Source organism: Sceloporus undulatus, chromosome 1 (genome assembly GCF_019175285.1).
Source record: "Sceloporus undulatus isolate JIND9_A2432 ecotype Alabama chromosome 1, SceUnd_v1.1, whole genome shotgun sequence".
Lineage (NCBI taxonomy): Eukaryota > Metazoa > Chordata > Lepidosauria > Squamata > Phrynosomatidae > Sceloporus > Sceloporus undulatus.
In genome coordinates, this window is record NC_056522.1 from 240,993,994 (window position 1) to 241,019,797 (window position 25,804).

The 25,804-nt window shown below is 44.2% G+C and overlaps 1 protein-coding gene across 1 annotated transcript in view; it reads left to right on the forward strand.

Moving 5' to 3' along the window:
• LOC121918961 overlaps positions 1-25,804 on the forward strand; it is a 115,959-nt gene that overhangs the window by 73,730 nt on the left and 16,425 nt on the right. Inside the window, exons 2-4 of the mRNA XM_042445076.1 lie at positions 10,905-11,011; positions 14,800-14,946; positions 17,035-18,783. Coding sequence (XP_042301010.1) covers positions 17,234-18,783 — 1,550 coding nt within the window. The 5' untranslated portion in view covers positions 10,905-11,011; positions 14,800-14,946; positions 17,035-17,233. The remainder of the gene's footprint in view (positions 1-10,904; positions 11,012-14,799; positions 14,947-17,034; positions 18,784-25,804) is intronic.

Genomic DNA, 25,804 nt, shown 5'->3' on the forward strand with positions numbered 1-25,804 from the left:
GAACCATTGGATTCAATGAGTTTTACACCCAGGTGATTGCAGCTGAAGGTCTCATGATGGTATTAAGATATCCATTTGCCCTTTCAACAAATCCCTTGTCAAAAACTTGTGTGGTTTTAGCAAGTTCTCTTCACTGTGAAAGCTCCTACGAGCCAAACTGTCTTGAGGATTTAAAAGTGTAATTTCACAATGGGGCCCAAAATACCTTAAAGGCACCAGATCTCGTCTCATCTTGGAGCTAAGCTGGGTCAGCTCTGGTTAGTACTTGGAGGAAAGACCATCGATTAATACCATGTGCTGCAGGCTATATTCCAGAGGAAGGAACTGGCAAAACCACCTGAGTATTTATTGCCTAAGAAAACACTATGAACTTCATTGGCCATAAGTCAACAGGTGACTTGAAGGCTACACATACACACACACACAAACCTTTTACAAAAATGGCAAACAGCAGCTTATGAAGGGAATTATGAGAATCAGGACTGTTTTGATAGAATCATAGAGTTGGAGTGGGCCACATGGCCATCTGTTCCAACCCTCTGCCATGGAATGCCAGTATTGTACGGAGGGGGATTTAATTTTCCCCCTGCCAACCTTAGGCCCAGTGGGGGGGGGGATCCCACTCTTCCAGTATATTGTAATGTTATCCCAGTAGGACGATGGTGTGGACACATGAAGAAGAAGAGAAAAGGACCCTAGAAGACAAGTAGAGCAGTGTATGTACTACAATTGTTAATAAAATCAAGAGACATGAGTTTGGGTGCCATGGGGAGAAAAAAGAGGATCAATGTGGTACAGCACTGCCTCTGCTCAATTTGTGCTGTGATGTGAAGGTGAAGATGTACAAGTGTAGTTTGCCCTTTAAGATGGTTATTAAATGTCCTTGCATTCAGCCACACATCTGAAATATCATTATTTTTTAAATGTTTTACTTAATTTCAAAATTGTTTTTTTTAAATTTTATATTATGTCATATATGAGTTTTAATATGAGTTGTTTGAAGATTTCACAGTATTAAGTGATGTCTATGTTATAGCACGAAAATGAATTATTGTTTGGGGGAAAGTCTCTTTGGCAGAATAGTATAGCAAGTCAATTTCACCCAGGAATAGTTTGGCCATATGTGTAGCCGAGACATTTTCTATCCTGGAAAATCACCAGCTGTTATAACTACCAAAATGTTGAGATCCTATCAGGTTTTTATAGTTGCATATAGTCAACTGCACCACAAAACAATGAAACAACTGAAGAAATCTGTCATGAAGAAAATTTTATTAAAATTCCTGGCTGAATAATAAGATATTCCTTTGATGCTGAAAAGGCAAGCCATTTTAAAGAAGGTGTGCCATAGTTGAGGCACCCCTGCTGACAAAGTTCACTCCCAGCATACTTCAGGGTTGTTTTATAAATGAACTTGTCACTTTGTTACTGCACCCACAAATTTTGCATTTCTATGGCTATTCTTACAGTCTGAATATAAAGGTCCTTCTTGGCAACAGTCCACTCAATGCATCTGAGGAAGTTGGCCAAGTCTACAAAAGCTTATGCTACAACTTCTTTTGCACAGTTTGTCTCAAAGGTGCAAGAAGATCTCTTTGTTTTCTAGTTACAGCTCTGGCAGACACAAGGTTTTCTGTATAACTTGAAACACCCACATCAATTTCCAGTGGCAGCTGGATGTGTAACACATTGCGATATATACATTCTCTTAAAACATCTTAAGGTTTGTGTCTATTTTAATGGTGTACACACACACAGAGAGAGAGAGAGAGAGAGAGAGAGTATACATACACTATTTTTTTTCTTCCTTTACTTCATATCATGTAGAAAATCATTCCAGATATCTAAGGTTTTTAATGTTACGGATAGCAGAGTATATCCCTTATTAGAAGTGAGAAACCCTCTGATGTTTTTAAGGAGAATGTTTCTGTGAAAATATGAGACACCAGAACTGACCACCAGTTCATATGACCAAATAGCCATGTTAAGAATACTTGTTGAATGGATCATGTAAAATCATGTGCTGGTAAAGCATCCGTATATTCTATAACTACAAATTAAGCACAAAGTTGCATATATAAACAGCATGTAATTTTTATGAGTACTCCCCAAAATGGGTAGATTTATTACACAATGAAGGGGAGTTGAATTAAGAAACAGGTTGTTGCTTAATGACCTTACCTCCCTGTTGCTGACATGCCTGACTGTTGGTTATTTTCCTCAATAAAGTCTTTAGTTATACTCTGAGACAGGTGAATGCACTTTAAAAGGATCAATAGCATTCATGGTGATTTTGTTATGAAATCTCTGTATCAGTTCTTAAATCTACAATTACTAGTAGAAACTGTATTGAATAATAAGTGATAAATGGGTTGCTGCTTATCCTGTCACATGGAATTTCCAGTATTTGACCACAATCAGCGGACAAGCCCAATGTGATCTGTACTTATAATGGGGTGTTTGTGTGTGTGTGTGTGTGTGTGTGTGTGTATAAAACCCTATACTGCTCCTTCATCTGAAAGGGATCTTAGGGTGCTGTACATACAGGGTAGAAACAGACAATACACAAAGCAGTTGTTTGAAATGCCTGAGGAAATGAAACCTGCTGCCAAAGGGAATATAAAACTAGTGCCTTTTATATTTTCCTTAGGAATACCACCACAGAAAACATCCTTGTGCTTGTAAATGTGTGATGGAGTTCTCCCAGTAAGGGAATTCAGAGAAGAACCCCCTCTGATTATCTCAGCACATGAAATTTTTCGAGGGATTTTTGCTTTGGAGGCTTTGTCATAACATTTTGTCTATTTTAGGAATACTCTGAAACCAACTCACACATCTCTCTTTTTTCCTTTCGCATCATTCTACCGATTATACTTTTCTTGGAGCCACTGATGGTTATTTGGATGAGTTGCTTAAACAAACCATTAAAATGCAGTTAAGAGAAAGAAAGCAAATATAAAGAGAATGTGATCAATACATGCTCAATTCATACCTACAGGCAACCTTGCTTCTGTGCATGTGTTGAGGGGTTGTTTTATTTGCCTCAAACCTCTCCTGTAGGGTGCTACAGGATTCCTTTATACACTGTTAATCTTTATAGACTAGGTTTAATTTAAGCTAAGCTCCTCAAGAGAGGGCTGTATTATTTGTAAACCAGGTTCAATTTAAAGTATAGTTACAGAGTTTTAAACCATTTGGACCAGGCTATTTAAATGCCTTCCTACAGCCGTATGAAAATAACACTAATTTCCTGTAGAGGTACCATTCTCTGGTTCACTCTGTGTGTGTGTGTGTGTGTGAGAGAGAGAGAGAGAGAGAGAGAGAGAGAGAGTGTGATCACTTTCATTCTCTTGTGTTGATTTTATTCTGTTTTCTTTTGTATACTATTTGCATATTGTATTATATTGTAAAAGGTTTTCCAGTCAGACCCACACTCAGTTTCTTCCAATCTTGGCTTCTCTTACACTTTCCCTTTTGCCTTATTTCTGCTTTCCATCTACCCTGTGATCGGGTGGTACATACTTTAAGGGGTTTGGTGGGACTGGAACAATTAGTTTGGAGGCAAATGATTAATTTAGTGAAACTCATGTACTCCTCAGGTCTGCTCAGAAGTTGATCCTGTTAAACCTCTTTATATTTTTAGTGTGTTTATTATTGCACAAACAATATTGGACACATTGATAATTACCATTGCCTTTGCTCTTGGCTTTTCTTTCTGACTCCCCCTCCCACTATGCTTTTCACCTACCCCCCTTCTTCAGTGGATCAACACTTTGAGAGGATTGGTAAGAGTGGAGCCTAGAACTAAAAGATACAACTAGCTAAGTGCATGCTTTCCTGGCTTTTCAGAAGTAAATCCCATTGATTTAAATATGTAAAATATTTTCTGTGCCAGTGATCTTTGCAGATTACACTTTGATGGGAAGTGAGGAGGCAGAGAACATGCAGTAACTCAGTTGTGTAGATTTTTTTTCTATATATGCTCTGAAGCACTCAAAACATCTCTGCTTTAGAGTTTAGCAGCAGAGAAGGGGCTGAGCATCCTGATCTTGGGTGGCTCCGCCCACTTGGCTCCTGGTAGGCAGGTAGGAAACAAAAGAAACAAAGGGCATGACCGGGGCCCTGGCCCCCCCGCCCTTGCGGGCGGAGCTACCCAGGAACCCCAGTCTTCTTCCTGCCTCGCACCTGGTAGGACGTGCTTTCTCATCCATCTCCAAAATCTCATCACTAGCTCCCTGGACTCGCCTGGCTCCCTGTTCTCCTCCCTCTCTCCTCTCTTCCCTCTCTCTCTCTCTTACCCTTAAAAAAAAAGTCACCTTTTCCCCTACCTTTTGCCTCTGCCGCCCCCTCCCTCTCCCCCCCTTGACGGATATGGCGGCCGACAGGGAGGCCAGAGCCACAGGAGAGCTTGCTTCCACTTTGCCCGGGCCAGCCCCGGCTTTGCCGGCTGCTCGCCGAGCGGCATCACCAGCGGCACCCCTGGATGTGGAAGCATGCCCGCAGCGGCCGGAGGAAGCCCTCCCTTCCGCTGCAGGCTCCAGGGACTCCCAAACGACCCAGGGATGGTCTGAAGAGGGAGATCCCTCACTTAACATCACCGGCGAGGAGGACGTAAGTAACTCCCCCCCACCGCCACAGTTGGTGAGGTGGTTCAGGGCCTTCCTCGACCAGGAAGCTTCCTCCTCCACCGGGGCTGCCCAGGGAGGGAGCGAAGGTGCCGGCTTGCGCACCCGTGAGTCCAGCGCAGCGGCTTGGGGGGCCGCCACATACCCGGGGGGCGGGCCGCTATTGATGTGGCCAGGGCCCATGCTCCCTCAGCCCTTCTTCCCCAGCGACTCCTTCCCGGGGGGGTGGGCAATGACCCCGGGCTTTCCCCAGGCTAGCGCCGACCAGAGAGCCCATGGCAGGCGCCATCTTGGCCGGCCGGCGCCCCGCCCACTTCCGGATGACCCGGAAGTACCCAAGCGGCGCCACACGGCTGCTCATGGGCGCCGCCATCTTGGCCATGCGGCCGCCCATGGGCGCCACCATTTTGGGCTGCCAGGAGCCAATGCCCTCAGTCACCTCACCCGCGCGGTGCCAAGATCAGGCGCTACTGCACCGACAGGGGCCATCTCCGGGGAGATAGGGGAGGCCACCGCCACAGCAAGCCAGCCCCAGGCCACAAGCCAGGCCAGGGAGGGACAGGGACGCAAGGCACCCACGAAATGGGGGCCCCCGGCCAGAGGCACACCCTCCCCCAATCAGTCTCCCTTAAGCCACTCAGGGGCCCATGACTCAGAAGGGGAGGAGGAGGAGTCTTCAGGCTCCTCTTCGGATTTGGAGCGCTCTTCCCTCCCGCCAGCCAAGCGCGCCCGACACGACAGGGCCTCTAGTTGCAAGCGGCCTCGCGCCGCGCTGTCCTCCGAGGACGAAGTCTCGGAGGACACTCACAACCTCTCAGCCTCAGAGGCAGAGGAGGGCGAGCTGTCTCATAATGAAGGAGACAGCAAGTTGGACCCCCAATTGTCCTCTCGTCTGTTTAAACAGGAGGACTATGTGCCTCTTATAAAAAAGACAGCCAAAACCTTAGGTCTTACCACTCCTACAGACCAGGCCACCCCCTCACCCGATTCAGACCTCCCTAAAATGAGCGAGGATTTGTTCCCAGTGCCGGTCTCTCCAGTTCAACAAATCCCATGCCCGCTCAACATCATGCAGATCATTAGGGACGAGTGGGCAAAGCCAGCCTCTGCCAGATCCAACCACGGCATTACACGCAAGTACTATGTACTTCAGCCAGCCGTTATGGACAGGCTCAGGGTCCCATCCGTGGGCGCCCCTGTGTCAGCGCTCGTCTCATCAGCGGTTTTCAGCAAGGATGGTGAGGATACCCTCAGAGCTGCGACCACCGTCTCAATGGTAATGCGAGCCAGCCTCCAGTGGTCCCGTCAACTCTTGGACCTTCTACCCAACCCAGATACCAAGGTCAAACAAACGGTTAACAAAATTGCCAGGGCGGCAGCCTTCGCAGCCGACGGCACCCTTGATACCATCCAACAGTGTGCTAGAGCCCAGGCAGCGGCCGTGGCAGTTCGCAGGCAGTTCTGGCTTAAGAGCTGGAATGTGGATTCAAAATCCAAGCAAAACTTAGCCTTTACCCCATTCCTCGGTTCCAAGTTATTCGGAGAGTCCTTAGAACCAGTCCTAGTAGAAGGCAAGGACAAGAAAAAAGCCCTTCCCACCTCCAAAAAAAGAGACGATAAGAGACAATACAAAAACTGCTCTTCCTTTCGCCCCTCCCAATCCTCCTATCCCTTTTCCTCCAACTCCTTTCGAGCCAGAGAGTCCAGACCCAACAGACCTAGTTGGGGAGATTCAAGGTCTAACAAGCAGTCAAAACCCTCTTTCTCCTCCAAGGAGGGAGCGGGATCCAAACAGCCCCGCAAAAATAACCCCCAATGACGGCGTTCCCCCAGTAGGGGGCAGGCTGCAGGGGTTCAGCCACATCTGGGAGACATCCACCTCGGACAAATGGGTCCTGGATACCGTTCGACAGGGCTACAGGATAACGTTCCACTGTACGCCCCCAGACAAGTTTATACCGTCTCCCAGATCGGCCAATCCCCACAAGCACCACCTCCTGCCTGCTGGACATCAAGGCCATCGAACCCATACCAAAACAAGAGAGGGGACTAGGTTGCTATTCCACCTTCTTCCTAGTTTCCAAGAAAAACGGATCCTGGAGAGCCATCTTGAATCTCAGGGGGGTCAACCGATTTGTCCGAAAGAGAAAGTTCAGGATGGAGACGCTCAAGTCCATCCTAGACAGACTCCAGCCGGGAGACTTTCTCTCATCACTGGACCTTCAAGATGCTTACCTACATATTTTGGTGCACCCTTCCTCAAGAAGATTCCTCAGGTTCAGATATGGCAAACGTCATTACCAGTACAAAGCCCTCCCCTTTGGGCTAGCCTCCTCCCCCAGGGTGTTCACCAAAATCATGGTGGCACTGGTTGCCAGGTGGAGGACCCAGCGATTACACGTCTATCCCTACCTCGACGACCTTCTCATCCGGTCATCCTCCAGACGACAGGGGACTCAGGACGTCACCCGCATTCTCACATCTCTGCAGGATCATGGGTTTCTCCTGAACCTAGAGAAGAGCTCACTGACCCCAAACCAACAGATCCACCATCTGGGGGCCATAATAGACACCCAGGTGGGGACGGTGCGCCTTCCTCCAGACCAGATCCAGTCCATCCAGGAGGCCGTCTCAAAAGCCCTGACCTCCAGGCGCCCCAGCCTCCAGCTCCTCGCTCACCTCCAAGGTCTCATGATAGCAGCTATCCAGTGCCTCCCCTGGGCGAGGTTCCACTCCAGACCTCTGCAATGGCTCCTTCTGCCACACCAATGGGCCATTGCCCTCAGGAGACACAAGACGATACAGCTCTCCAGCGAAGCAAAGGAGTCGTTTCGCTGGTGGATGTCCGATTCAGTCCACCGAGGCCGCCTAATTTGGGGGCCCCCGAGTGTCCAGATCACCACGGATGCCAGTCTCCGGGGCTGGGGAGCGGTTTGCGGAACACAGCTGGCTCAGGGCAAGTGGAGTCTGGAAGAACTAACTCACAGCATCAACTGGCTGGAGCTCCGAGCAATCCACTGCGCTCTCCTCGCCTTCAAGCAGACGATCCGTCAGAGGTCAGTCCTGATCAGGACCGACAACACCACAGCCAAGGCCCATGTCAATCGACAGGGGGGAACCAGATCCAGGTCATTGATGATCGAGGCTCAGTCCCTTCTAGCATGGGCAGAGACCAATCTTGTATCCTTGGAGGCGGAATACCTTCAAGGATCCCTAAACTCAAAAGCCGACTGGCTGAGCAGAACAGACATAGATCAAGGAGAGTGGAGCCTCCATCCTCAGACTTTCCAGATCATCGTCAACAGACTCGGGCAGCCCATCCTAGACCTGTTCGCCTCCCCCGCCAATGCCAAGCTGCCCAGGTTCCTCTCCAGATTCCTATCAGAGGGGGCCGAGGGAATGGACGCCCTCAACCACCCCTGGCCACCGGGCCTCCTCTATGCATTTCTCCCGACTCCGCTACTCACAAAGCTCCTGGCCAGGATACGCAGGTCCAGATCGCAAGTTATCCTGGTGGCTCCAGCGTGGCCGCGGCGACCCTGGTTCTCAGAGATCCTCGCCATGGCGTCTCAAGGCTTCGCCCTTCCACTCAGGAGGGATCTCCTCGCACAAGGACAGATCCATCACCCGGACCCTGCCTGGCTACGGCTTCACGCCTGGAAATTGAACGCCACATGCTAAGTGGCTACCGATATTCCCCAGAAGTGGTTGACTCCATCCTCGCATCAAGACGCCAATCTACAAATAGGATCTACGAATACACCTTCAGGTCATTCAAAAGGTGGTGCAAGCGCAATAACAAAGACTTCATCAAGGTTTCTGTTCCGACGGTGCTCCAGTTCTTACAAGAAGGTTTTCTCCAGGGCCTGCGGCCTAACACCATCAAGAGACAACTGCCAGCCATCATCTCCATCCTGCCCCATAAGGCGGCGGCCAGGATATCCCAACACCCCCACGTCCGTAGATTGTTAAAGGGGGTCGCCAACAAGGCGCCCCCGACCAAACATAGGTTTCCGTCATGGGACCTCCACCAAGTCCTAAAGGCCTTGACCATCTCTCCTTTCGAGCCGCTGAGGGAAGTAGCCCTCAAGTTCCTGACCTTCAAGACGCTGATGCTGACAGCACTGACTTCGGCGAGGCGTGTGTCTGAGATCAGCGCCCTCTCCGTCCGCAAAGAACTGCTAATCATCAGGCCAGACTCCGTTCTCCTGAGACCGGATCCAACTTTTATCCCTAAAGTCAACTCCGTCTTCCACACCACTCAGGACATCGTCCTCCCGTCCTTCTGCCCTCGACCAACAACTGACTTGGAGAAGTGTTGGCACACTCTAGATGTTCGCAGAGCCATAAAAGTTTACCTCAAAAGAACGGCCACATTTCGAAAGTCTGAGGCGCTATTCGTCTCCTTTCGACCTGGCTCTAGGGGCAAGAAAGTGTCGGTGTCTACCTTGGCAAGGTGGATCAAACAGTGCATAGTCCAGTGCTACAGGTCACTCAAGCTACAGCCGCCAGGGGACGTCACTGCTCACTCGACAAGGAGTGCGGCTACTTCAGCGGCCCTGTCCACCAACGCTCCGCTGGCTGAATTTTGCAGGGCAGCAACGTGGAAGTCCCCATCTACCTTCACCAGACATTATAAGCTCGATCTCTTCCAATCAGCAGAGGCGGCCTTCGGCCGGAGGGTGTTACAACAAGTAGTGTCAGATCCGCCCTCCGCGCCAGCCAGCCCTCCCTAGTATCTGGTCTGCTTTTGTAAATCCCAAGATCAGGATGCTTGGCCCCTTCTCTGCTGCTAAATGGAACGTTGGACTTACCTGAGAGACGTCCCTTTACAGCAGAGAAGGCCCGAGCATCCTCCCCACCCTAATCTGCCTACTGGCGCGGGTGGGCGGGATACAACTTTCCCTAGACCGCATTAATCCTAGGGTGCGCTCAGCTTAAAAATCGACTGGGGTTCCTGGGTAGCTCCGCCCGCAAGGGCGGGGGGCCAGGGCCCCGGTCATGCCCTTTGTTTCTTTTGTTTCCTACCTGCCTACCAGGAGCCAAGTGGGCGGAGCCACCCAAGATCAGGATGCTCGGGCCTTCTCTGCTGTAAAGGGACGTCTCTCAGGTAAGTCCAACGTTCCATTTTCCATCTTTGTAATTAATCACTTATTGCTGCACTTACTGCTATGAATTAGTGTTCTGGAGCTGAAATTAATACTACAGTTCTTACTCACCTTTAACACTGCTCTTTATTAAACTTTAATAAATGTGATGTTTAAAGGCTGCGTGTAGGGAGTACATGTTGGCAAGTGTGGGAGGGGTAGGAAAAAACAGGTAAAGATCAGTGCTGAAACTTAACTGAATAGCTTGTTAGATGAGATACTATAATTTAGGACAGCCTTTCCCAATCTCATAGTTTAAAGGCAGGCTGAACTTCCACCATCCCAGGCAAAAGTCATATTATGCCGTTAGTAATTTGGAGGGAAATCAAGTTTAAGAGGAAGACAAGTTTATAATTGCGGGGGGGGGGGGGAGAGAGAGAGACATTTGAAGGTGCCAGTAATAAATGTGCTCTTAGAACCAAGTGGGATGACCTTGATGCCATTCTTTGTAAATCGCCTGGTTTGTTTTGGAAATCATCATTTTCTATAATGAGTTAATTAATGATAACACGAGTAATAAAAAAAATCAGTGAATAGTGTTGGTGCTAATGAATTAATTTTCCAATATCCCATGGTAGTTGAATAAGTTTCAAATCTAACATTCCAAGCACTTAGACAGATGGATACTTAGAAAAGATAGATACACACGTGTGTGCGTGCACAGAATCGATTTCCATAAAATTGGGGACCCCCTGCTGGATGTTCTAAGTGGTGCTGTCCTCCTGCCAATTTACTGCTGAGATTTGAGAAGACTCAATTGTGGGTATTAAGGGAGGCAGGAGCTGATGCTTTCTTTCTCCCTGTACTCCCTGCCACTGCTAAAGCAGAACTTGGCCTCTGCTCCTTATGCTGCTCCCTGGAGTCCCATTTGACATTATGTCGCAAGTCACAAGGTGCTTTGTTCTCTGCTAATTGGGAGCTATTATTGCAGGAAGTCAGAGGGAGAGAAAGAGGAATGGGGGGTAATGTGCCGTGGAACTGCCTTCGCCCCTTCCTTTCCTACGTGGGTCCCTTGGGCTTCTGCCACTTTAGCAAAGGATTAAGGGGCAAATGCATGAGTAGCGGGGGAATCAGGCAAGCAGGGGTTGTCTGTTGAACTGGAAAAATACAAACAAAGCTGCTTTTTTTGCAGGGCTGGAAGAACAACCTCCAACCTGTCAGTCCATCGGTCTCCAGAGCCAGATCTCTCCAGGACCAAATGCCATACTGGCTAATTCCTATCTGGTCAACATAGAAAGAGTGAGCAACCTTTCCCTGTGTAGTGATGATAGAGGTTGTGGGGAAGAGGAAGAGGAAGAAGGTTTTATTAATAGGTTGCCATTTCTCCTTCTCCATTCATTAAGCTCCTGAAATGCCAGTGCAAACCTTAGGACAATTAGGCATATTTTCAGTTTGTTTCTTATAGGTGTTCTTCCAATCCATGTTGGACTGTGTCTGTGTAGTCCTTTTCCCCATCCTGTTTGTCTTTTTATCCTCCACTAATTCTCCTAAGGCAGAGTCAGGCAGGCAGGCTTGGGAGGAAATGATTGATTCCAGTAAAGCTTAATCCTCTAAATATGTCAGATTGTTTAGATCTGGGTTGGGGGAAGTGGGCAGGGTAGGGTTTTGAACAGAAATGAAATTTACCAGACAGATGAGCCGATATCTCTATAGAATAGATCCTGGACTTGTTACATTTTGGGACCATATGGTTTCTGAAAAAAGTTGGAGCCCAGTACAATAGGCCCTTGGTTTACTGCTGGGATGTGATTCCAGGGCATCCCCGTCCATGAATACCAAGTTCAATGGATGCTCAAGTCCCATTATATACAATAGCATAGTAAAATGGTGTCCCTTATATAAAATGGCATCTGTGGATGCAGAATTTGTGGGTACATGGGGTGACTGTAATTACTTTTCTATGGTCTTTTCCAGAACCTTCTTAGCATTATATTTTCCCCAAACCTGAGAGGTTCAACACACGGATTTCTTAATAATTTGTTTTATAATCTTCTTATCACACCATGATACCTGAAATGATAATGAATAATGGAATGTGGCTCATTTGTTCATGATTTTTACAGCCAGGTTGATCATTTCGTCCCAGGCATCATAGTGTTTTGAAAACTGTTAGATTAATTATCTCACTCTTCTGTAGATGCCTTAATGGGCAGTACTATTTTATGATGATTATTTAACCAAATGAGATTTTTGCCAGTCTTTCAGCTTGGAATCTTTAGGTTTCAAGGGAATTGTTGGCAAATAGAAAAGGTGGCTTTCAGTTTAAAAAAATCATTTTAACTAAAGTGTCACTTCCCGTCCATGATAAATGGAGTTCCAACCAATAATTTCTTGTGATTGTTTCACTAGCTCATCTACATCCTCTGTTACCCAGATACCAAGTATTTAATTCCTGAAGGTTTATAATTTATGACAGGCTTTTTAGATAATCTGTCTTCGCTTTGTTCTGATAAATTAAAGTCTGTCCAAACTGATTTTGAAAAATTAATTCTTTATCCTCGCAGTTAAAAAAAAGAATGTATAAGATCAATTAAAGAAAAGCACTTCTGGAACTCAGACAATAATACTGTACTGTACTGTATCATATTTTTTTTTTGAAATTCTGTACCTTGAATTATAGCTTGCTGTTATAGTGATAACTAATTATTCAAAACAAATAATCAACATAGTTGGAGACAAAACGACTGTCTTGACATTGTATCCTTGCTTAGATCAATATTGGTGATAAAAAAAGTACTTACTGCAGCTCTTGTCATTGGATTGGTATGTGCAATTTAGCTTAGTTGTGTATTTAGTCACAATACTTAGTTTTTGACATTTTGTGCAGCTCTTCCCATCCTGGGTTGTTGAGAAAGCAACAAGATGAGACTGAGTGGGTTGCATAGATGGATATGTAGATCTTGTCCATAACATAGGCCTGTTACAGACTGCCAAAATAAAGCTGCTTCGGGTCTCTTTGGAGGTATGCTGTTTAAATGATGCATGCATCCTAAGAATCCGTAAGCTGCACCAAAGCTGCCCTCCGGAGCTTAGGAATGGAGTGTGGCTTTGGCGCGACCTCTGGACTCTTAGGACCCATGCATCATTTAAATAGCATACCTCCAAAGAGACCCAAAGCAGCTTTATTTTGGCAGTCTGTAACAGGCCACAGTTTATGAAGCCAGGATTCTAACGTACTTTATTAAACCAGGCTTACCATATAGAATTCAAAAGGGCCCTAGGTCCAGTTCCCTGCTCAGTGCAGGATCTCCAGCTAGACCACACCCAGCAGGTAGCTGTCCAGCTTCTTTTTGAAGAGAAGGAGAGCCCACAACCTCTCTATGCATTTGATTGTATTGTAAAACCACATTGTCCAATCAAAATTTATCTTCCTATATCATAAAATCTTGATGCCTGTTCTACCCTCTGCTAGGTAGTAGAGAACAAGTTTGCACCCTCTTTTCTGTAACAGCCTTTGAGGTATTTAAAGAGTATGACCATGTCACCCCTGGCCTTCCTTTCCAACTCCCATTCATCCTTGTCTCAATCTTCCTCTCTGTTCTCTTGCTAACCTGGAATAATAGTTTCGAAATCAGTCCAGATTTACAACTACATACGTAAATTATAACCTTTATTCAGCTTTCTCTCTCCTTGTGTTGTCCATGATATGCTTTAGATTATAGTTGGCAATTTTATTTTACCTTAACCTGAAATGCTGTTTCAGTCCATCACAGCAGGTGCTTTTCATGTGTCCAGTCAACAAATATATTCATGATGTGACTTTTCTTGGTTGTAGTTGAAGTGAAATTTTACAGAACACTATGCAGTTACTTGTTTTCCCCTTTTTCAGATTGTAATCTCTTATTGTTATGACTGCACATGCTGCTGGCCCTCGGAAACAGAGCTCCAAAGACTGAGGCAGCAGTTATATGGAACTAGTGTCTGCTCAGAGACTCTCTCCTCAGTCATCCTCTTAAGAATGGTAGAGGGATTTGATAACATATTCACTGACCTGTGGCAAATTCTGGAAGTGAAATACATAGATTTTCCATATAGTTTCAGAAGAAACTTATTATTCCTTTTACTGCTTATTGCATGGAAGTTGTAGTCAGCAGCTATTAACCAATACATGTGTCAACACCAAAGGTTTCAACACCAAAGGTTTCCTCTTTAGTTCCAGAAGCAATTATCGTTTAATATGATGGATGGACACACATATTGTATTTACACCCATGTATAAATCAACGTCATGTATAAACTGATGGCAGGTTTTGGGGCCAAAATTATGGATTTATGTATGACCCTTGGATAATTCAAGGGTAAAACTTAGGGACAAGTAACAAGGGATGTAAAGGACGAAGCAAAGGAAGAAGACAATGCCAAACAACTTACAAAATTGCAGCAGATATAACTGTTTGTGCTCTTACTAAAGGCTTGATGTATGAGAAAGTAGGAGGGGGGTGGGTCACCACTTCCAGAACAGATTACACTCCTTCCTTTCATCAGGGGATGGTTTCTTTTTTAAATAAGAGTTAAAGTACAGTACTTAACTTTGACTCGTGGGTAAGTCAGCTCAATTTTTGGGGCAATTTTTGACTAAAACTTCAAGACTTATACATGAGTATATACAGTATGTTTGTTGTGTGCATCTTCAAAAATTAAAGTTAGACATTCTACCCTGTGTGCATGAAGGGATGGGGTTAAGATGGAGAGTTCACTCATTTACTTATCCAGCACCCCCTTGTGTGTGTGTGTGTGTATGTGTGTGTGTGTGCATCCACGAAGGAAGTATTTACCATGACTGCCTCAGTGGCTGCACTCACGTCTGCACTTCCCTGGAAACAAGCCCTGTTGAATACAATGGGATTTCAATTAAGTAAATGTGGATAAAATTGTGATTTAACCTGTTTCAGTGGCTGGTGTTTTTCTTTCTCCTTCTCTCTTACCATTATTTCTTTCATAGTTGCACAGTGTGAGCCATCTCTTTTTCCCCCTGTTACATGTTTCTCCTCATGCTGCTTTTATTTTCTCTCTCTCTCCCCTGCCAGATCAAGTTGTAACCTTTGATCACACAAGAAATGCTTCTTTCTATTACCTGCAATCTTCTCTGGAGAGAGCAGCCGAGGAGAAATAATTAAATCATGAACAAAATCAAGTATCCCAAAACAAGCCCTCCTTGCCTGGATGAGGACCAGGTGAGACAGTGGGCTAGTAACAGAAAGTACTTTGGGAAAGCAGCATTCATTATTCATCTGTATTGGACACACTCCATGTTATGATTGTTATTAGCTTACAGCAGTAGCTAAAGCACCAAGAGGATAGCTCTAGTTTGTGAAAATTGTTGAATTAGTATGCAGAGAGGGGCAGGTACGATTCATACACTCATTTATCTACAGTTCCATAACTCTGCTTGTTGTTTAGTAATGAGCCAGAACTGGAGAACTTCCATAATATGTTGAGGCTTTCCATACAGTTTGGAACCCTAAAAATCAGTGTTTTGGTTGTTTGAAAAACACCCATGTGTAAGAGAAGCTATCTTTTGAAAGCTCATGGAGACAAGTAGAGCGATGGAACTGGAGGGAGAAGTAGTGAGGTTACCACATACCTCTGTTTCCATATTGGTGCAAATAAGCAAATTTAGGTTAATGCAATTTTTACATAACTTCTTAAAGAGCATTGAAATACTAAGGTACAGGGACTTTTGCACAAAATAGAGTGGGCCATTCTCATCCATGGAGCTTTGGTTCCAGGTAGACCTGTGCATGGCAAAAAATACAGACTGTCATGCCCCTTGTTACTGAGTGGTAGTGATGTGTGTGCAGACATTACAACACATCTGTGTGCATGCCCCATTATTGAATATTATGGGGCATGGCAGTCCACAGGTAGTCAATTTCTCAGGTTGGAGCACTGACCTTGAGGCCAAGTGGGAATCATAGGTTCAAGTCTCTGTTTATTTTTATTTTATATATTTTATTTATTCTGTTTATGTCCTGTCTTTCTCCTGCCAAAGGACCCAAGACAGTTTACAGAATTTTAAATGAAAATTTAGCTTAAAATGTTCTATTAAAAAATTTAAAACACATATTTAAACCATTTAAAAATATACAGTATTTAGAGCATAATTTAAATACACAAAATAATACCAGAACACCACTTTGGCACTATTCTGTCATATGATTAAAATATTATATTTGACCATGATGAAACTTCTTGAGTGGCCTTGGGTAAGTCACTGGCTGCTTTTGTGGACAGTGATCTTCCAGAATTCTCTGCTTGTTGTGAATGGTTGGAATTCTCATGCACATAGGGCATTCACTCTTTCTTCATGTGAGTGGCTAAAAATAGGCAGAAAGGGTAGCTAAAATGGTAATGCCGTAATCTAGGGTCATGGTTTGTTGTTCCCAAACAAGCCAAGACTGGTTTCGAAGTGATTTACAATTCTGGGTTTTTGGAAGCAACAAATCAGTAACAAATAGTTTATTGTTAAGTGGAAACCTGTCTGTCTCACCTAATGACTCCTGGAAAGAGGCAATGCTCCTAAAAGTAGCTTGCACCAGCCATTACTATTTTTAAAGTCACAACTCAAGTCATCATGCTCATAATTTTTTTTTGTTTATATAAAGAGTAAGAGCACTGGGACAGACTGGCCTCCAGAAGAACTTTCCTGAATCTTGTCATAAAGCTATTTCCCTTAGTCTTTATGAAGCTTTCAGTTAGACCAGGGGTAGGCAGCCTTTTTGAGCCAGGGGCCAGGTTGCTGTCCCTCGGACAACTGGGGGGGCCGAAGCCAAAAAATAAATAATTAAATAATTTTTAATAAATAAATAAATAAATAAACCGGGACAAATGTAGGACAAAATTTTCAAATGGTGGACACTTTTTTTAAAAAAAGTGGAAGACATGCGAAAAAATTTGCTGATTTTTAAAATATGTTAATATAAAAGCATGTTTCTGAGGCTTCTATAGACAATTGCCCCTGCGCGCGAGAAGCCAAAGGCCCCGGTGGCAATCGGCGGCCGGACCGGGCTGGGGCCGGTCCCAAGGCCTCGCTGGGCCGCATCCGGCCTGCGGGCCGCAGGTTGCCTACCCCTGAGTTAGACAGAGACAGAAATGTAGCAAGTGTGTTTCTTCAAGTGTGGAGCTTGCCAAACAGTAGTGATGAGTGGAGGGTCACCTTTGGTTACTCTACTACTGTGATCACTGGCTTTTCATCTCACTTATGTGAATCTCTGAGTGGTGTGTGTCTTCCGTAAGTTCCTTTTTCTTCTTTGCATTCCCAGGTTACTTCTCTGCATGTGGGCCCACACTGATGACTCTGGAGACGTGCCTGCTCTTTAATGTGAGTACCCAGAAAGCAGAGCCCTGCTGCTTGTGGCGAAGACTTCCAAACATCATCTGAGCAGTCTGGCAATTCCTTCATCCTTTTGCCCTCACCCTTCTAAAAACGTCAGTCTGTTAGATCATCCATGTCAATTTGCTATGACATACATCAACGCTGATGAGAGGCAGGAGCACTGTCGGGTAATTTTGAGCTGCCAGAATAATCAGCTGTATGCACAACATGGCTTAAAGGATTTCTCAGTTAACAGCATGCACCCAGTAAAGAACTTCGACTCTTGTATTTTTACTGGTGACTTCAGTCCTGTAAGAAAGATAGACAGCAACTCAGGGGCACATCTGTATCGGAGTATGGAAAACCTGCACTGGGCCACAGTGGCTGGCTCACATGGCCATCCCCGATGTGGGAGTGTTGACAGTGAACTTGTTTTCCATTACAGAGGCACAACACATTGGTCCAAGTATTCCATGGAGGGCACCCCATCCCCCTGCTCACCTGAATGTTGCCGACATTTCCCCCTTCTCTCAGAGCGAATTCCATCAGCAATGCGAGATGTAGCCCTTCCTCCTTGTGCTAAAGTGCCTCCATGGCTTTTCTCCTCAATAGACAGGGATGCCAAGAAAACTCTGAAGGAAAAGCTTAGAACTCACAGTACTAAGGTGGCAGAGGTTTGCAAGCCTCTCAGACCACAAGCTTCTTTGAACAACCTAGTTGCAAGGGAATGTTCTGAATGTCAAGCATGCCAGCAGTATAAAAATGGTTGTTCAATGAACTGCTGTACCATATTTGTGCAGCATGCAAACATTGCTCATGAACGATGGATGGCACTGGGGAGGCAACGTCGATGTTTTTCTCACAGATTAACTAGCCCAGAGGACATCAAAGAGGAAGCTCAAAGAAGGTTGCAGATCAGAAGACAGAACAGCTCACCTAATTTGACTCTGCACTGTGCTAGTGATGGCCAGGAGATGGCCAAATCCCAAACTACTGGATCCTTTAAATGTTATAAGGGGGAAGGGGACACGAAAAGGTCTTTGGCACTAAGCAGAAAAGGAGACTGTAAAGAAAGACTCTACATTCCAACTTTTGAAGAGTTCAAAAGGATGAGAATCAAAGGCACATGTTTTCTCAATGGAAGCAATGAGATAGCAAAATATATGAAGGAAGAGGCTCCAAAGTTAGAAGAAGGAAACCAAAACCTTTGTTCAGGTGCTCAGGAGGATCTTGCCAAAGAAATGGTTTCAGCACTGGATGACTATGATGAGGTATTCCATGAAAATACCCAGAACACTTCTGATCTTGTTAGCTATCCAGACAGCTCATCCACATGGGACAGGAGTTTCTGCCTGATGAACACACCGATAGCTAAGGAAAAGAATGATGAAGTGTCATCTTCAGATACAATCCCAGTCCCCATTTGTTCTAGTCCAATTCCAAGACAACTTCTCCAGTCTTCTGCTGTTCCTAGGGAAGAGGGAGAGAAAGCCTTTGTCGGAGGGGAGAAGCCAGGATTGGATGCAAGACAACTCAACAATGTCCTTCAGCATGGTGGGCAGTCCCTTGCACCCGAAACCCAGTCTTCTTGCTGCCCAATGCTATTAGAAGTGACAGATATATCCAGCTATGGAGCTAAGCTACAGAAAATGAAGGATGAATTTATAGGTTCTGCATTGGACCTCATTAAAAAGAGGTAACCGATTCTGTTAGAGTTCCCGACAGCAATTTTAGTTGAAAGATACTTAACAAAGATACTTACAAATTCAACTGGCATGAGTAATTTCTAGAGCTTTCTCTTTCAGTTAGTATGCTGGAGAGGTAATGTAGTTTTGCTTTCATTAGCATAGGAACTCTTGGCTTTGAGTAGTTCTCCTTTCAACAACCATGGAGAGTTTCCTCCTTTGAGGCAGTAGATAGTAGTCAGAGACACAATGTTGGGGCATGTGAATTAATACAAGAGGATAATGCATTTTTCCCCCTTCAGAGAATTGACTGGTGTATGCTTGCTTATTTGCTTGAGTCAATTGGAATAAATAGATTTGAGAAACTGTTGTAACAAAAGTAAACTATGATTTGATGTTTGCATGTTTTCCCTAAATATTGATAAGAGTAACTTCAGTTTGCCCAGACAGCATAACAAATTGAAGTTAACTGAAAATGAAACTGGAAGCTTCCAGACTTCTCACAGCTGTAGCAGGGCTAGGATGCATGCCTGTGAGGAAGCTCGGTTCATGATAAAAACCTTAAACTGTGGTTTAACACTGTGTCTAAACATACACTTTTGTCATTCTTATTCTTATACTGCATTACCTTACATCTGAGTTATCATAGGCAAGGTTAGTTTCTGGCTTAGGGCAGTGAGCGGCAGGATATGATGTCTAGGGCTGCATCTGCACTGCAGAAATAATCCAGTATGAGAGCCTTTTAATTGTCAGGGCTCAGTGCTATGAAATCCTGGGATTTGTAGTTTGTTGTGGCACCACAGCATTCTGACAGAAAATGGTACATGTTTCACAAAACTACAATTCCCAGAATTCCATAGCATTGAGACATATCAGTTAAAGTGGTGTCAAACTGGATTATTTCTGCCATGCTGATGCAGCCTAAGACATTATCAGCTACAGTCTCTGAGCCACTGTCAGTGAATTTCAGAATGATCTCCGAGTCACTTCTTCAGTTGAGGGGACAGAAGACTTTATCAAAGTATTGTGTATACTCATCTATAAGTCTAGAAATTCTAGTCAAAAAATTGACCTCAAAAATCTGAGTCAACTTATCCATGCATCAATGTTAGTACTGTACTTGAATTCTTATTTTAAAAAAGGAACCATCCCCTGGTGCAAGGCAAGAATATAATCTGTCCTGGAAGCACTGACACACCTCTATTCTCTCATCCATGCAGCCTTTGGTGTGAGCACAAACAGCTATGCCTGCTGGAATTTTCTAAGTTCTTTGGCATTGTTTTTCTTTGCTTCATCCTTTAGATCCTTTGTTGTGTGGCCCTAAGCTTTACCCTTGACTTTTCCATGGGTGATATCAAAACCCATAGTTTTGCCCTTAAAACCTGCACTCAACTTATACATGAGGTCGACTTATAGTCTAGTATATATGGCACATCACAGTATCTGGCTATTCAATACCTCAAACAATCAGAAGTTGGGACCAGTGTTTCCAGAATGATTAATTTAGTAGTTACTTGTGGATGTAGAAATAAGCTTGATTGCTAGATTTCTAAACCATGTGTTGGAGGCAGTGTATTTATACAAGCTAAGCAGGATGAATCTTTGGCAAGCATTAAGAGTACAGTTGTAGGCATTCCTCAGAAGTAAGGCCTTTTTCATTCACTCATTTGTACTTTCAGAAAAGTGTAAAGGAGTGTAGACTACATTGTATTGTTAGGAATCCTAGGATTCACAATTCTGTCATTATGTGATGAATTCAATAACATCTTTATGTGTTTGTTTCTTTAAAATATTGATGCTGCATAGCTGTATTGTCACTACAATGAGAGCAAAAACATTTGCAATATCTAATTTTGTGTTCTAATAAGGATAGATATAAGAGTAGGATTGGGAGCCTTTGGTCTGCTTCTACAACAAACAACAGGATGGCTGCTTCAAATTATGATCATGTGCTACATATGAAGTATCTGTTTGCCATGTCTTGCTGTGTTGTTTGCCTTTTGCTACCTAGTTTGACTTGGTTCTGTTGTTCTAGGTGTAATTTCCCACTATCAACAGGAAAACTGGAGGGGATCCACTCTTATGTGGGGAGTCCCTGCATGTCAGTAGCAATTCACACAGAAAAGCACAGTGCTGCCCAAAATATTTTCCTGCCTGAGCTGAATTATAAAATGGTGCCCCTTCCCATTCCAGATTCAAAAATTGAATAGGATGATCATTGAGCCTTGTCAATGAGACAATGCCCTCCACCTTGCCTCAGGATGGCCAGATGTCTTAGGGGATTCAGGATAGGTTGCATAGCACCCACAGCTTTGCCCTCCAGCAGGTCCCATCCAGTTCCCAAGCATATATCACCTGACACAGTTGCCTCACTCTGCCTAATGGCAGGGCTGGCCCTGAAGCAGCATTCAAGCCACAGTTTCAGGTAGCATGCATTCATTCATATGAAATAGTCTTCAAAGAGAGTCCTTCTTGGGTTAATATTCTTGATTCTTACACTGTACAATGGTGCCGAAAATCTGCCCATTTAGATCGACACACAGCAGTCCTGCCCTTTATTTTTTAATTTCCTGCCTCGTAATCCACCATTGCTTACTCAGCTCATTATGAAAGCAGCTTAATGTTTTAATTCTGATCCCCTGAGTTGTCATGTTGATCATCAGAAAAATCTAAAGCCTCACATAAATTGCTTAATGTTTTTGACTTAAGCAAAAAGCATGACTGAAAGGGGATACTGGTTTATTATGTCATCGTTTGAATGTGAATTGTGTTTACCAGGCTATCTAAGCCAGCTGTTCCTCAACCTGGTGCCCTCACGAATTGCCATTATCCCTAACCAGGAGAAAAATTGGCTGTGGTGACTAGACATAGTGGGGTTTGCAGTCTAGTTCATTTGGAAGCTACTTAGCTAGGAAGGCCAGTCTTAACAATCTGAGTTCAATGGCAAGAAGCAGAGAAGGGTAGGAACTGGAGCAATACTAAATATGTCTCAGTAAATGTCTAGGAAGCTGGAGGTAACGATGTATAAGGAAAATGTAGGCAAAATTTTAGGGTGATATGGAAGGTGGTGGAGGAAGGAGGAACCCCAGGGTTAGAGGTTCTTTAGTTTTATGCCTGTAAAAACAATAGGAGATACTGGTTGTGAAAAAGTATTTTTTGTCAAGATCAAGACATGAATTGAACAAGACAAGAATTACCAAGGATTATAGGGAAGATGAGAAGAGTTGAACAGTAAAGTTGATTCTAATATTTTTCTTCTACTGCACAACCATCTTGAAACAGAAAATTTTGACAGGATTAGTGTAGTATATGACACATGGCAGAATCATGTAGTTGTCTCTTCTGTGTTGGTACGATGAATAATTGTTGCATACCAATATACATCTTTTATTGACAGAATTCAGTATGAATAGATATGATTGGTTTAACGAGTGAGGTACTGTAGTTAGTTGGTCCCTGTAACATACTATGGTATTAATATAAAGGTATGAAGACTGAAATATAATAGTGATTCTTTTAATTATCTACATCTTTTTCTTTTTTGTTTGTTTTCAAGAAGTAACCTAGTTCCTTAGGAAAACTCATAGTGCCAACTGTATAAAATCCTATTTCCTCCTGCACATTTTATTTTCTTACTACACAAAATGTGTCCAGCTCCTCATTAGAATAATGCCTGGATAAAGAGCAGTTAAAAAATACAGGTATTAACAGAAAGCCTTGGAGTGTACAGAAAATGGACAGGTGCTAGGTGGCAGGGCGTCTTAGGAAAAAAATCTTGTTCAGTGATCGAAAGATGAAAAGACAAGGTTGCTAAAGCAAAATAACAAAGGAATTGGATCTCTAAAGATCTCCACCACAGGAAGAAGTAAATGGGGTACAGTATCTGGCCTAGTTTTATTCACGTGAAAGAGGTATTTGGACTACATCGCTGCTCAAACAAGATTGTTACATGTTCAAGAAAACTGAATCTACCCAAAACCATCAAGTACAGTGGTGCCTCGGGTTACGAAATTAATTCGTTCCGCGGCCGCTTTCGTAACCCGAAAAGCCTTCGTAAGCCGAATTGCCATAGGCGCTAATGGGGAAAAGCCGCGATTCCGTGCGAAAAAGCCGAAAAAAGCACCAAAAGTTTTTTCGTAACCCGAAAAAACATTCGTAACCCGGAACAATGATTCCCTATGGGATTTTTTCGTATCCCGAAAATTTCGTAACCTGGGTATTTCGTATCCCGAGGTACCACTGTACCTGTATTTTCTCATATAGTACTCATCCCAGTGTTTCACAAATTAGGCAAACTTCTAGGTGGGCCACTTCTACTACAAATAGTAGCTTTGCCATGTCTAAATTTTCCTCAACTAGAAGTCATATGTTAGTCCCTTACTGTATTGCCACATTTTATCTCCTGAATAGAAGGAGACAGAAAAGATGAAAACACAATGGGCTTAGTAGTAGTAGGAATGATGCCGTGATAAGTAAAGAACTGAGATGAGTAGAGAAATAACCAGTAAGTACAGGGTTATGTTTGTGTACACACATGCTTGAATATAAAAACAGGTCTTCTGCAAGGAAAGTTCCCATTAGTTTCAGATAATGGGGTAATTTTCTTATGTCTGAAAGTAGGGATGAAGAACATGTGCCCTTCTATATGTTATTGGAGTGCAAGTTCCATCATTCTCATGGTTTGCTATACTGCCCTAGAGCTTTTGGGAATTGTATCGCAACACTGTGTAAGGCCACATGTCCTCCATGCCTAACCTAAAGGCACCTTTGCTCCCATGATCATTCCTTAATAGTCTGTAAGACTGACTAAGGAATTCCTGGCCCTCCAGATGTCATTGAACTCCAGTAGCAATCTGTTCCAGCCAGCATGGCCAGTGTTCAGAGACATGGGAGTCAAACATTGGGTGTGCCCAGGCTCTCCTTCTCCTGTGCTAGAGCACTATAATCATAGAGCCATAGAGTTGGGCAATGCCAAACTGTCATCAATTCCAGAATCCTTTCCCTCCCCACAAGGCAGGATTATCCATGCATCAACTCTGTACAGATCAATCCAGATCACAGTGTGCCAACAGCTGAAAACAGGAGTGAGCAAGTTACATTGCCCTGAGCTGTCTGCAAATCAGATAATGTCAAATGATATATAGAAGGGAGCCAAGACACGTGGAAAATGTATATATGCATGTATGCATTCTTCAAGGTCATGAAACCAGTTCAAATTAGCACTGTTGAAATAGCATTGTTGCTCATTGTTTCTTTTATATACACTATGGAGGCATTTACACACTACTTATGAGGTTTCTCATTACACAGTCGGTAGTTCTGTTTCAGCTGAAATGGATAGAAAAATGAATGAAATGAATCACTCTGTCTTTGAGTGTAAAGTACAAGTTCTGTTTCTACCAAAACTTTACTTCATGTGTTATTTGTATATTGTAGGGCTGGGGAAACATGACTGTTGATGAACTCCTGCTCCCATCATACCTCACCACTGGGCAGGTTGTCTGGGGCAGATGGTCCCCATCTGATGTCTAACAGCTTCTGAAGGGCCACAGGTTCCCCAACTTTGGTATCCATTGCCCTAGCCAATATTATCCTACATAATCTTAACACTCCTCATACATAGATACATGCATATATATCTCTTGTGTCTTTTTCAGTATGTCTCAGATTCTTCATTATAGGGGGGAAGGTCTTTTGAAATAGCCACAGTCTGCTAATTTATTTCCACACCCAATTCAAAGTGGTGGTTTTGACCTTCAGAGCTTTAAGCAAGATGGGTTCTGAAGATGCCAGCCATAGATGCTGTCTAAACATCAGGAATAAATTCTTCTAGAACATGGCCACATAGCCCTAAACACCTACAAAAAAACTAAAGATGGGTTCTGGTTATCTTTGGAAATACAGTCGCCACCCCAAGCCCACAGAAATCGGCAAACTTGACAGTCCGTGGAGGGGTGACCTGCCATTGAGGCGAATGGGGCATGCTCCTGTGGTGTGTGCCCTATGCTCGCGTGCAGGAAAGCACTCCATTCATTTCAGTTGAGCTTGATTATCTGCAATTCTCCTAACTTGCTGGGGGTGGGTGGGTCCAGAATAGATCCCTGTGAGTTAGGAGGGGTGACTGTAATTCCTTTTACCTGAAACTCTAAGTAATTAAGGGCCCCTACAGACAGGCCAAAATAAAGCTGCTTCGGGTCACTTTGGAGGTATGCTGTTTAAATTATACATGCATCCTAAGAGGCCAGAAGTCTCGCCAAACCCAGGATTCAATCCTAAGGACTGGAGCGCAGCTTTGGTGCACCTTCTGGCCTCTTAAGATGCGTGTATCATTTAAACAGCATGCTTCCAACGTGACCTGAAGCAGCTTTATTTTGGCCTGTCTGTTCGGGCCCTAAGACTGGCAAATGCTTGAAAATCTGTTTGGGGATTGTTATACAGTTGAGCCTCGCCTTACGCGGGGGATACATACCGGACACCCCCCCCCCCGGCTTAAGGTGAATTTTGCCAATGCTTGAGCCCCATTCAAATGAATGGGGCTCGTGCGTGGTGGCGCAGTGAATGGGATGCACCGCCCCTTGCACCCTGTGTGCTCCCCGTGGCTTGGGCACGTACGCTCAAGTCTGCGTATAGCGTGCCTGTGTATAACGCGGGCACACGGTATAGATTAGATAGAGTGTGAGAAATAGGGCATTTGTGGCTTGTAGGTGTTTGATCTAATTTTTTGTGTGATGCAGCTACTTCACTTCCATCATTGGGATTTTGAGATTTTTTTTAAAAAAAAGTTTTAATTTATATATAATTTATATTGTAGCAAGCTTTGAAGAGTATATTTTAAAAAAACTAAATATATATGACTCTAGAGAACAGGGTTCAAATCTCCGCTTAACCATGAAACCTACTGGGTGACCCTGGGCAAGTCACACTCACTCAGCCTCAGAGGGTCGCAATGGCAAACCTCTTCTGAACAAACCTTGCCAAGAAAACCCCATGATAGGTTTGCCTTAGGGTTGTTATAAGTCGGAAATAAAAAAA